General features: G+C 40.3%; 1 protein-coding gene across 1 annotated transcript; it reads right to left on the reverse strand.

The window, feature by feature from the left end:
• Nucleotides 1–7897: 7897 nt before the first annotated feature.
• On the reverse strand, nucleotides 7898–9001 carry LOC138884972 (uncharacterized). The gene is made up of 2 exons (XM_070165850.1): nucleotides 8200–9001; nucleotides 7898–8112 (listed from the first exon to the last, which is right to left on the reverse strand). Exons 1-2 carry the CDS (start codon nucleotides 8999–9001, stop codon nucleotides 7898–7900), a joined length of 1017 nt encoding a protein of 338 aa, XP_070021951.1.
• Nucleotides 9002–13858: the final 4857 nt, after the last annotated feature.

Genomic DNA, 13858 nt, shown 5'->3' on the forward strand with positions numbered 1-13858 from the left:
TCATTGGCAGTATATGGAAGTGTTGGAATAAGGCTTTATTTGATAAGCAGTTTATTATCGATATTCGGTTGTTTTGAGCAACTGCTGTGATTAGAAGTTATCACTACGAGTGTTTGAGCTATGTGGTATATCATGTAATTGCATCTGAGGCTGCAGGTATGGTTTCTTACAACTTGTTCAGACTTATTCAGAGTATATATGTGAGATTCTGATCTTATAGATAATTTCAGAAGTGAAAATTTGGTTCTAAGGTTTATGGGCTAGGTTGGATTATGAAATTTTAGTTATGTTGTGTTATCGGACCTATATAGGATAAGGTGACATGGGATCACCCCCGGGTATGTGCATGGTAAGGTTACACAGTGATTTGATGGTTTTCGGAACAACTCTGGTCATGTTCGGGGACGAACGTATGTATAAGTGGGGGAGGATGTAACGACCCGACCGGTCATTTTGAGCAATTGCACTTTGCTCGCTAGTTCTCGGGCATGACTAGCCCCGTGTGATGTATTATGACTCATGTAAATCGTTGGTTTTGATTTTCAGGATAATCGGAATAGATTTGGAAGAACAATTCTCAGTTTGAAGCTTTAAATTTGAAAGGTTTGACCAAGTTTTGACTTCTTAGTATTCGATCTCGGATTTGGATTTTTATGATTTGGTTAGCTCCTTCGGGTGATTTTGGACTTTGGAGCGCATCCAGAATGGAATTTGGAGGTCCGCGGAAGATTTAGGCTCGAATTAGCGAAATTTGGAATTTGGCATTTTCCGGTCGGCAGTGGAAATTTTGATATCGGGGTCAGAATGGAATTCCGGAAGTTGGAGTAGGTTTGTAGTGTCATTTGTGACATGTGTGCAAAATTTCAGGTCATTTGGATGAGGTTTGATAAGTTTCGGTGTCGTTTGTGAAATTTGGAAGTTTATAAATCCTTAGGCTTGAATCCGATGGTGATTTGATGTTTTGATGTTGTTTTGAGTGTTCCGAGGGTTGGAACAAGTTTGAATGATGTTAAGGAATATGTTGGCATATTTGGTTGAGGTCCCGAGGGTCTAGGGTGTGTTTCGGATGCTCAACGAGATATATTTGGACTTAAAGAGTTAGCAGATTTTTGCTGGTTTTAAGTTGCAGAGGATTTGTTCTATATGATCGCCAACTTGGGTCTGCAATCGTGAAGGTCTGTGAAGTTGGCTATCGCGAACGCGTGGCTGAGGTTGCGTTCGCGTAGTGTTGGGTTTGAGCTGAGGTTGATGGTTATCTCTTCACGTTCGCGAGGGTTATTCCGCGAATGCATAGTTCGTTCACCAGTGTTTCGCATAGGGAAATTTCTGGAGCATCTTTTCTTCCTCTTCGTGATCACGATGGTGCTTCCGCGATCGTGATGAATGTGTATCTGGGCAAATTTAAAAGATTCAAACGAGGGTTCCGAGTTCATAACATAAAATGGAAGTGGAAGCTCGGTATAAGGTGATTCTTAAAGGTATTTTCAGAGAAGTGATTGGGGTAAGTGTTCTTCACTTAATTTTGGTTAAATTCCATGATTGTATCTTGATTTTTATCATATAAATTGGAAATTTGGGGTGAAAATTGGGGGAAAAATGGAAGAGAAATGGAGAGATGATTTTGGGGATTTGAACGGGCATTTGATGTCGGATTTTGATGATTTTGGTATGTATAGACTCGTGAGAGGATAAGGATTCTATTGATGTGATTTTTATCAAATTCTGAAATATGGGCCCTATTTCACCCCCTTTTTCCCTCGTGGAAGTCCGGGTTTCAACATTCATGGGGGAACAACTCGTTTACTTTTGGGAATTGGATATTTGAAGAGTTGCCACCTAACGGATTATGGTGCGTTAGGGCACCTAGAGCGATTAACTCATGTAACTAGTTTGTATTACCAGAGATTACGGTAAGGTCTCTAAATGACCTTAAGGGAAAGGTGTTGGGCACCCCTCGCAGTCCCCAACGGTGGGTCTCGACCGAACTTAAACAATGCGAATTAGTCATTTAACAAGTAAACAGTCTTAGCACATATTTGCAAATAAAAATAGTTTTCACAGTCTAACTACATGTATGATCATGGAAATTCGGATAATGAAAGTAAGAGAGGTTTGGACAACTTACACATATATATGTCAAGAAAAGGAAGTTTAGAGAATTTAAACACATAGAGTAATTGGGAGAGGGAAGTCCTAAGTTGATTAGCCTACAAGATCATACCCATACAATGCTCGGTAATCACTCCTCTATGAGGGGATACACGTGACATTAGCGCGCAGGTCATCATATCCTTTTACTACCCATTACCCTCCCCTTAGTGGTTGTATAAGCGGGTTTAATTAACGGCCCCTAAGCGTGCTGTTACCCATCCCTTCCTTGTGGTCCTGGAGGAGTTTAGGACCTCTAAATCTGGGCAATTCTAGACAGCCTATGGTGTTTTAAAGGGAAAATCTAGGTGACAAACAAAGAATATATAGGACAATCAAATAGGGAAAAAACAGTTAAGGCTCATGTTTACCTCCACATGTACATAAGCAAATAAGAAGCACGTCTCAAACAACTGATTTTGAATAAGTTAAGAAAGCCTAGGAACATGATATCTAGATGAACAATCACAAAACAGAACGTACAACATTTGTTTCAAGAGAAGTGGCAGAATCCTAACCGGTTTGCCTACTGGTTTTATAGCCTGTTAAGCCTGAATAATTTCACACATAAACATAACTAGTTTCACAATTATTCAATGTCCTAAGGCTTGCCTAAGTGTGTATATGCAGTCACAATTTTAGGAAATGGTTTGAAGTTCTTTATTCCTATAGGCATGCTTTCTAGTGACATTTAACAAGACACTGTATGAAGTTCCAGTTTTAGCACTTAATGCACATGGTATTACCCTATGGACATGAGTGAAACTGCTATTAGTTATTGTTAGACACACATACTCACTGAGTAAATGTGACAACCAATTAAACCTACATGCATGATTTCTAAAGAGACAGATTGGAATATATGTTGTAATGAAAATTGAACCTTAGTTATTTTATTCCCTATAGGCACGACGTCTAATCATGTAAAACAAAGTAGGCAGAACTTATTTCAACCAAAGAAAACCTTATAGGCAGGTTATCTAACAAAGCACATTTGAGCCAAAGTTAACCCTATAAGCATGTTATCTAGCATGCAATAGTGATTAGAGTAAACATCTAGGCAAGTTTTCAAAACATGCAATAACAGAGTGCTTTTGAATGAAGTAAACCCATAGACAGGTTATCTAACATACAATAGTATAACGCAAACACCAATATGCATGTTATCTACCCAAGTTTACCCACAGTACCATACAACTACCCTCCCTTTTCACTAGTTACCCCAATATCTGTTTACAATTAATTATTATAGACCAATGATTGAATAAAAATTACATGAATAAGATATAAATTAAGTTATAGGGAGCCTGAAGTAGGCCCAAAGTAAATCCTGGTGTACCAGGCCTTCAATAGTCTCAAATGCCAAGGATTTCATAGCCCAATTCATGTCCAGGTGTGTTAGAGTTCCCTAAGGCCCTCAAGGATCCGGGGCAGTGCTTACACCCAGACTTTTCTCAAATAAAGACTGAATATGTGTAGTGTGGAAGAGCCAGCCCTGATATGCCAGAGTTCAGAGAGATCTCAAGGATCTCTAGGTAGTATACATACCAGAGGGGCAGAACTTAATAATCTAAGAGTAAGTGAGAGTGCTTGAAAAAACTTAGTAAAAACACTGTGGAGATAAATTCTTAGGAGTAAAAGATCTTTTGTAATAGACCAGTTTTTAGAGAAATGCTAGGAATGAAACCAGTTTTAGAAGAACACATTTTGAAAACAGTTTAGAGGAGAGCAAGTTCAATAGACAGTCAGTAGATTAGAGAAGGGTCAGTTCCATACACACTTTAGCAAACATGTTTGCACACAGGGGTAAAAAGGGATTGGGAACACATGGAGATCTTATTGAGGGTGCATGAATAGGCTACAGGGGGACAGGTGGCAGTAACATACATAAAACACTTATAGACTTAATAAATTAACCAGGATAGTAGGCAACTAAACATGGAGCAAAGATGTAGAGGATAGAATCAGGCACACAAGCAGGCTTAACCATAGGCATAAGTAACCAACATGATCACACAGCTAAAGCATAAGTCAAGCAGGTTGTTCAAGCATCAGTTAAACATGTGAAGTGTAAACATATTAGTTGCACATGGAGCAGGGCAGAATTTTTGGCATGCTTGAATAAAGAAGTAAATAAGAGGATAGGTCAAATTCAGAACCAATGAATTAATAAAAGGATGAAACACATAGAGTTTGGGTGTCAAATGTAACTAGAGACATACCAGTTGAGGGAAAAGAGTGCAGAATATTGAGCAAGCAGCCTCACTATCTAGCCTTAGCTAGACCCACAATAGCACAAGTAACACAAGTAGCAAAGACGGAGAATAGTTTGAGTGTGTGTGTATATTGTGAACTGATGTCTATCCGAGAACCAGAACAATGGGGTTTTTATAGTATGCAATAGAGTAGGACACATAAGATAATGAGCCAATCATATGCATATAAGGTATGGAAATCAATTAACAATCAGTCATGACTCAATTAAGGGGCCAAAATCTCATAAATGATACTTAATTTAAGGAAGTCTCATACGGACTCCTTTAGTAAATCAGAGCAAGTTTAATAAGGTAAGAAATAATCAGAAAATTGATCAAGTGAAGTCAGTCATGAACAAATTAGCCACAAAATCTGACTAGTATTACTTAATTTAAGGAAAATTGTATATGGAATTAATCAGTAATTAAGGGCTAGGTTAAATAAGGCAAGAACTAACTCCGAAATCAATTAGTAGTTGGTTCTGAAAATCAGAGCATAAAATCAGGCTAGCAGAACCAATTAATAATTACACATAAGGTAAGTAAACTAATTAAGTTGTAAGCAAGGGAAATAATCAAGAATCAACACATAAGTTTTGACAGAGCAAATCAGTAGATCAAAATTCAAAGTAGTACTGATTTACGGGGAAAAATATCAATTTCCACAAATAGATAGCTAGGCTAAATAGAATTTTAAAAATTAGCTAAGGAATCGAATCAGAAACCCTAATAGAGATGGACTAGGGCAAAAATCACAAGACATTGAATTAGAATAAGGGGAAATCATGAAAGTCAAGGCACAAACAAAATGATGTAACAAGTAACACGGAAAGACTCAGAATCGAAGCAAAATATAAGAAAATTAGGGTTTTAGCATAAATCGATTAGGGTCCAGACAATTTTAGCAGAAATCAATCAATAATACTTAATAACGGATGATTAACACTCAAAAATAAGGAAAACTTTGAGAAGACGAGTTTCAATAAACCGTATTTTTAGGAAGAACGGAAATCACTTGAAAAACCAGGAAACTTTCAAGAAAACATGTGAAGTACGTTCAATCCATCTCAGATCTGTACATATTTGAGAAAACCAAAGATAAAATAAGGGTTTTTTTGAAGTGAAATAGAGATGACAACATAGACTTAGGAGTCCACGAATAAAAATGAGAAAGATCTTACTCAAGGTCGAGTCAAATGGCCTGAAATAGGCAAGAAAACCCTAAGGTGTAAACAGACCGCCTAGGCCCCTTGATGCAGATTCCCTTTGGACCATGAAAGTTGTCTTCGGACGGTTAAGGATGACGTCTTCGGACCATGATGTCCTAGGCCATGAATTGTTTAGTGAGGAATTTGTAGGCCATGAAATGATGTTCTCGGGCCATGAAGATAGTGCCTCCGAACCATGACGCTTTTGAATAATGATATGCAAATTTGAGAGATCCTCAGGCCATGGCATGGTGTCTTCCGGCTATGAGGATGATGCCTTCAGACTATGATGCTTTTGGACAGATTGGCGATATTTTAGCCCATGATATGCAATAGTACGATGTTGACAAGACAAGGCTTAGTCTTGTGAAAGAGAGGGCAGAGCTTAGCCTGACAGAAGAGCGAATAGATAATGCCGGAATAGAGCAACAATCATGCAAGGAGGGACAATGCTTAGTCCCATGCAAATGGAAGGACGTTCTTAGCCTCATGAAAATATGGAGGCAGGGATTAGCCTTATGCAAATATGGCGGTAGGAATTAGCCTCATGCAGATATGGAGGCAGGGATTAGCCTCATGCAAGATATGGAGGCGGGGCTTAGCCTCATGCAAGATGCGGGACAGAACTTAGTCCCATGCAGATGGAAGGTAGGGCTTAGCCTCATGTAAGATGTGGGACAGGGCTTAGCCTCATGCAAGATGCAGGACAGGGCTTAGTCCCATGCATATGGAAGGCAGTGCTTAGCCTTATGCAAATATGGAGGTAGGTCTTAGCATCATGCAAGATGCGGGACAAGGCTTAGTCCCATGCAAAGAGATGATAGAGCTTAGCCTTATGCAAATATGGAGGCACGACTTAGCCTCATGCAAGATGTGGGACAGGGCTTAGTCCCATGCAAAGAGCAAGTAACAAAGAGTATAATATTTCTTAGCTGGAGATATATTCAGTGTCTGGTGGCCCGAGTGATTTTTCTTCGTGCATATATATATATATATATATATATATATATATATTTGCGAATGCTACTACTACGTCAGATGTGCCTACGCTCAAACAAAAATTGTAAGTTTTGTAAGGGGGAGGTTGGTTCATGTCTTTGTCCGCTGGCCTTGCTTTGTTTGAGTTTCCCTGGGTAACACCTGGCTGTTACGGAAATAGAGTTTTCAAAAATATGAAATTATTGATAAAAATAGAGTTATTTTAGAAACATAGCAAAATATCAAGTAGTTTTTAGACAAACTAGTGACTGTAACACATTTCAGAGACATTGCAGCTTTCTCGTATTAGAACTTTGAGGGCCCTCCTCAAAATTCTGCCCTAATTTGGTAGATTATCCTTTGACCGTTTATGGGTAACGAGCCTTGTTGAACCTTCTTCGGAATTTGATAATCCTTCTCAAACTTTTGCCCTAGTTTCTTAACCGATTTCTGACTGTCTAGCATATGTTGGGGTCGGCTAGACATGCTCCGGAATTTTAAGGGTCCTCCTAAAAATTCAGCCCCAGTTTCTAATCTTGGGGGGGGGGAATGGAAATTTTATTATGATTTGACCAAACTGACAGGGCTGCCTACGTATCACCTCTTAAACGGGAATCAGGTCAAGCGTAGTTCAATTACATCATGTGAATGTGAAACCTCTAAGCATAATATCTTTTAACTGCATCTGAATTGATTAGTTTTGGCCAGACTTCTCTATCCATTTCTGCATGTATGAGTGCTCCTCTTGTTTGCACCCTGTGAACCATGCAAGGACCTTGCCAGTTGGGAGAGAATTTCCCTTTTACTTCATCTTGATGTGGGAAGATCTTCTTCAGTACCAGTTGTCCTGGTGCAAATTGTCTTGGTTTGACCCTTTTGTTGAAAGCTCTGGACATTCTGTTCTGGTAAAGCTAACCGTGACAAACTATCTTGGCTCCTTATCCATTCTGCATTGTTGAGTTCTGCTTCCTGTATGATCCTTAAAGAAGCAAACTCTACCTCGATTGGGATGACAACTTCAGTACCATAAACTAGAATGTAGGGAGTTGCCCCGGTTGATGTGCGAACTGTAGTGCGGTATCCCAACAAAGAAAATGGTAGTTTCTCGTGCCATTGCTTGTGGTTTTCTACCATCTTCCTTAGTATCTTCTTGATGTTTTTGTTGGCAGGTTCTACAGCTCTGTTCATCTGAGGTCTATATGTTGTGGAGTTCTTGTGCTTGATTTTGAAAGTTTCACACATGTCTTTCATCAGATCACTATTGAGATTAGCGGCATTATCAGTGATAATAGACTCGGGAACTCCGAATCAGCAAACAATACAATCCTTGACAAATTCCCTGACAACTTTCTTGGTTACAGCTTTGTAGGATACAGCCTCTACCCATTTTGTGAAGTAATCAATGGCTACTAGAATACACCTGTGCCCATTTGAAGTGGTGGGATCGATAGGATCGATGATATCCATTCCCCAAGCGGCGAATGGCCAAGGTGAGCTTGTTGCATTAAGCTCATTTGGCAGCACTTTTATTATATCGGTGTGCACTTGACATTGGTAGCATTTGCGGACATACTAGACGCAATATGTCTCCATGGTCATCCAAAATTAACCGGCCCTAAGTATCTTCTCTGGCAAGACAAAACCATTCATATGTGGGCCACAAGTCCCAACATGTATCTCCTCAAGTAGTTTAGAAGCCTCTTTTATGTCGACACATCTTAGCAATCTCAAATTAGGAGTTCTTCTGTACAAGTTTCCTCCGCTGGGGAAAAAGTGATTGGACAATCTTCGAAGTGTGCATTTCTGAGCATGGTTCGCATGCTCCGGATATTCTCCTTTCACCAAATACTCCTTGGTGTCATGGAACCAAGGTTTTCCATCTGTTTCTTCTTCAACATGGGCATAATATGCCAGCTGATTATGAACTCTCACTGGGATAGGATCAATGAACTTTTTGTCCGGATGTTGTATCATGGATGATAAAGTGGTCAATCCATCGACAAACGCATTTTGAATCCTGTGCACAAGCCAAAACTCTATCTTTGTGAACCTCTTTCTTAATTCCTGTACATGGTGCAGATATGGTAGTATCCTGGGATTCTTGGTGGCCCACTCTCCTTGTATCTGGTGCATAAGCAAATCTGAATCTCCTATTACCAGCAATTCCTGAATATTCATGTTGATTTCCATGTTAAGTCCTAGGATGTAGGCTTCATACTCCATCCTGTTGTTGGTGCAGGGAAATCTCAGTTTAGCAGATACCGGATAATGTTGACCTGTTTCTGATACCAAAACCACTCCAATTCCCACTCCTTTGAAATTTTTAGCTCTATCGAAGAATATTCTCCAACTATCGTATGCTTCGGTAATGTCCTCTCCTACGAATGATACCTCTTCATTAGGAAAATACATTTTTAAGGGTTCGTATTCTCCTTCCACCAAATTTTCAGCAAGATGGTTTGCCAATGCTTATCCTTTGACCGCCTTTTGAGTTACATAGATGATATCAAACTCACTTAACAGTATCTGCCACTTGGCTAACTTCCTAGTTGGCATGAGTTTCTGAAATATGTACTTCAAAGGGTCTATCCTAGATATGAGGTATGTGGTATAGGCACAGAAGTAGTGCCTCAATTTCTGGGCCGTCCAGGTCAAAGCACAGCAAGTGCGTTCCAGCAGAGAGTATCGTGCTTCATAAGGTGTGATCTTCCTACTTAGGTAGTATATGGCTTGCTCCTTTCTCCATGTCTCATCATGCTGTCCCAGAACATATTCAAATGCTCCATCCAACACAGATAGATACAGTAACAAAGGCTGTCCTAGTTCTGGCGGGACCAAGACCAGTGGTGTGGATAGGTACTCCTTGATTTTGTTAAAAGCTTTCTGACAATCTTCGGTCCAGCTTGTTTCGGCATCTTTCCTCAGCATCTTGAAGATGGGTTTACATATAACTGTGGACTGTGCTATGAAGTGACTGATATAGTTGAGACGTCCTAGGAAGCTCATCACATCCTTTTTGCTTCTAGGCGGCAATAACTCTTGAATAGCCTTAACTTTAGACGGATCCAGCTCGATCCCTCGACGACTGACAATGAATCCCATTAACTTTCTTGTGGGAACCTCGAATGCACACTTCACGGGGTTAAATTTTATGTTGTACCTCCTTAACCTATCAAAGAACTTTCTCAAGTCCGCTATGTAATTCGCGACCCTCTTGGATTTGATAATGACGTCGTCCACATACACCTCTATTTCTTTGTGTATCATATCATGAAAGATGGTTGTCATGGCCCTCATGTAAGTAGCCCCAGCATTCTGTAGACCAAATGGTATCATCTTGTAGCAGTACACCCCCATGGTGTAATAAAAGCTATTTTCTCTGCATCTTCTTCATCCATCCAGATCTGGTGATAACCCGCGAAGCAATCTACAAAGGATTGGAGTTCATGCTTGGGGCAATTGTCAATCAGGATGTGTATATTTGGCAGTGGAAAGTCGTCCTTGGGACTTGCTCTATTTAAGTCTCGATAGTCAACACATACTCTGACTTTCCCATCTTTCTTCGGAACTGGCACAATGTTGGCTAACCAAGTTGGGTACTCAACCACCTTGAGGACTTTGGCTTTGATATGCTTAGTGACTTCCTCCTTGATTGTCAGGCTCATATCTAGTTTGAATTTTCTGAGTTTCTGCTTCACTAGCGGACATATGGGATTAGTAGGCAACTTGTGAGCCACTATGGACGTGCTCAACCCGGTCATGTTATCATGTGACCATGCGAAAATGTCCTCATACTCCTTTAAGAAATGAATGTACTCCTCTTTCTCTATTGGCGATAAGTGAATGCTGATGCGAGTCTCCTTGATGGTCTTGGCGTCCCCGAAATTTATTGCTTCAGTTTCGTCCAGGTTGGACTTAGGCTTATTCTCAAAGTTTTCAACCTCCCTGACAACTTCCTCAAGTATCTCATCTTCTTCATCTGAATCACTATCCTCATGTTGCGTTGCCTCATTACATGTCACAGTCACTGTTTCATCAAGAAAAGTAATAATAACACTGTAGAAAGAAAAATATGGAAGATAATAATAAATAATAAAGAGCAATGCATTTGATTAAGACTTAAAACATCCAAACAAGTACGGCTCGATGAATTGAGCATTTATTTTGAAACAAGTGAGTTTTTAAAATAAAATTACTAAAAATCTTAGATACTTAGAATGGCTATAGAAATAAAATCTGCCAAGCTACCTAGGGACTCGACAGGCCCGGATGGTGTGGCAGTCTAGTTCCTAAGAATAGCTCCCTTCTCCACAGTCTCAATAGTGAAGCCTTCTTCTTGCTCCTCCTCAATTATTGCACTGCAGTTTATATCCCCGTCCTCCAGGAATAGATTCCTTAGCCCATCTAATGCTTCTTCTTCTATAGTTCTCCATATTGTGTCAGCTTGGTGAAAAGTTTGACCCAGATGTGGTACTGGTTGCTCGAGAGGGTAATAAGGTCCATGCCATGGAGGTGACCAATCATCATACTCCTGCCATGTATACTGGTATCCAAGCCCGAAAGTAGTACCATGGTGCTTCAGCTGTATTGGTTTAGTAATACCCTGGAGATTCTTCCCAAGCCCTTTGCCGGGTTTATACCCAGACCATGCCAGTATGCTTTCTACTTTGCTACTCCAGTATTTGTCTTTCTCAACGTCATTGACACGTTCGATATGATGATAAGTTTCCCCTCCTAGACTTCTTCTGTTCCCAATAAACGAGATGGTTTGACTAGTGTAAATGGGGTTACTCCCATCTCCATAAATGATCACCTCCTGATGGTTCCATTCGAATTTCATGGCTTGATGTAGTGTGGAAGCCACAACCCCAGTGACATGTATCCATGGTCGGCCTAACAAAAGATTGTATGAGGCTGATATGTCGAGCACCTAAAATTCAACGTCGAACCAAGTTGGCCCCATCTATCGACAAAGATTAATTTCCCCAATCGTGGCCCTTTGAGACCCACCAAAGGCTTTCACATTCATTCTTCCTGCCCATATTTCATGGGAACCTTTCCAAGTCTTTTCAGAGTATCCAACGGACAAATATTGAGGTTTGAACCTCCATCAATCAAGACACTAACAATGAATTTGTCTTCAAATTACATTGTGATATGTAATGCTCGGTTGTGATTCAACCCTTAAAGTGGTAGCTCATCCTCGTGGAAGATTATTTTATGACTTTCCAGCACCTGCCCTACCATATTGTCCATCTCTCTGCAGGTGATATTGTTGGACATATAAGCTTCACTCAACACCTTCATCAAAACATTTTTGTGTGTCTCTGAATTTTGCAAAAGTGACAATATGGATATTTGAGCTGAGGTTTTCTTCAAATGATCAATGACAGAATATTCCCTTACTTGTACTTTCCTCCAAAGGTCACCTGGTCCTGTTTCAATGACAGGATGCTTGGTAGTGGCATCCTTACTTGGTCCTCCTAAGGGTTCAGGTGTATAGATTCTTCCGGTCCTAGTCATTCCTTGTGCGGCATCAGATTCCTCCATTTTCGCCTTTCCTTTTTGCCTAGCTTTGACAACGTAATCCCAAGGTATTGCTTTTGAGTTGAAAGGAGGCGTGGTTGATACTGTCACTGTGAAAGGTGTAGCCACTTCTACTTCAAATAAAACATGGGTGGCCGCAGGTGGAGCTTCCTCTACCTCAAATGGAATTGATGCAGCTATCTCAACCTCGATTGGTGACTGAATCTATACTACAATAGGAGTAAGTGTGACTGCAGGTTTAAAGCCATCGCCTTCTCGCATAAGCCCGATTGACCCCTTAGGATTCCATTCTTCATCCATCTCTATCACATGTATTCCGCCAGCCCTATGATCCGGGAGAGGGTTGTTGCGGACATTGGGTGCAGCTTCTTTTGCCTGTATGACCTTATTGTTAACCAGTGTCTGGATTTTGTCTTTCAATGTTTGGCACTTGTCAATGGTGTGCCCCTTCATACCAGAATAGTATGCACAAGTTTTGTTTGGGTTGACCCATTGGGACGGGTCTTCTACTGCCACAGCAGGAATGAGAGTGACGTAACCAATAGCTTTCAACCTTTCATATAGCTGGTCGATGGGTTCAGCAATAGCGATGTATTGTCTGGTGGTTTGCGGTCAAAATTGGGTCATGGCCTTGGATAATTTTGGCGAGTTGGAGGTGACTGGAAGTGAGATGGTTGGGAATTGTAGGTATGATTGCAGTGGCTGGTTAGGAGTATTTGGGAGATGAGGGTTGGTATGTGGGTGGTGGTTCTTGGTATGTGGGTGGAGGTGTTTGATTTGTAAGTGGAGATTTCGGGCTTTGAGCTACCATTACTGCCCCAACGTCTCTCTTCTTTGATATGCCGCCTGATTGTAATGCCTTATTTGTGGCCTGTAATGCCTCAAAGTTTGTTACCATCTCACTCTTGATGCCTTCTTCGATTCTTTCCCCGAGTTTGATGATATTGTCATACCTCATTTTTACTACACCCCGCAAAAAGTATAAATACAAGGGAGTTTTTCCAATTAAAGGACAATCAAAATAGGATTTGTTTATTTAAAGATTCAGAGTCGCCACTTGGAAAAATTTATGGTGTCCCAATTCACCGGTTTAAAATCCCGAATCGAGGAAGTTTGACTCTATTATCGGTCCGCAAACACAAAAATCCGGGTAAGGAATTCTGTTAACTCGGGAGAAGGTGTTAGGCATTCCCGAGTTCCGTGGTTCTAGCACGGTCGCTTTGATCATACTTGGACTGTTAAAATTGTTTAATTACTGACTTTAGATCTTATGTGCATTTATCTATTAACCGCTTTTTAAATCAAAAATTACTTTGAAACGGGTCACGCGTACGTGTACCCATTTTTGCCGCGTAAAAATTATGTCACGCGTACGTGTCCACAATTAATAACGCTTGTTATTATTAAGAAAGTTTAGCCGAAGTTACGCGAACGTATACTCCGATTTTATTTTTAGAAATCGTAACCTGTCACGCGAACGTGTCCACAATCATGATAGTATTTTAAACGGCCCTAAAGGTTTCTCTACGAACATTTGTTATTTTATCTAAATCATAAGGAATTAGTGAGGACCATGCACTATTTGAGTCGCCTAATATGGCGCACCTCCAATCTTATTATAAAAGAACCCAACTAATCAACTAAGGAAAAATTGCAGAGCTTCTGCTTGTTTTGGGCTAAAGATTCTACATTACTGGATTACCAAAACGCGTCGCATTGGAA

Source organism: Nicotiana sylvestris, chromosome 2 (assembly GCF_000393655.2).
Source record: "Nicotiana sylvestris chromosome 2, ASM39365v2, whole genome shotgun sequence".
Classification (NCBI taxonomy): domain Eukaryota; kingdom Viridiplantae; phylum Streptophyta; class Magnoliopsida; order Solanales; family Solanaceae; genus Nicotiana; species Nicotiana sylvestris.

Excerpts from the sequence above, each read along its gene's own strand:
- LOC138884972 (XM_070165850.1), bottom strand. The coding sequence starts at position 9,001 with ATGTATTTTCCTAATGAAGAGGTATCATTCGTAGGAGAGGACATTACC. Across the intron at positions 8,113-8,199 it reads AGAGAAGATACTTAGGGCCG|TGCTGCCAAATGAGCTTAAT; the intron begins GTTAATTTTGGA and ends ATATAATAAAAG.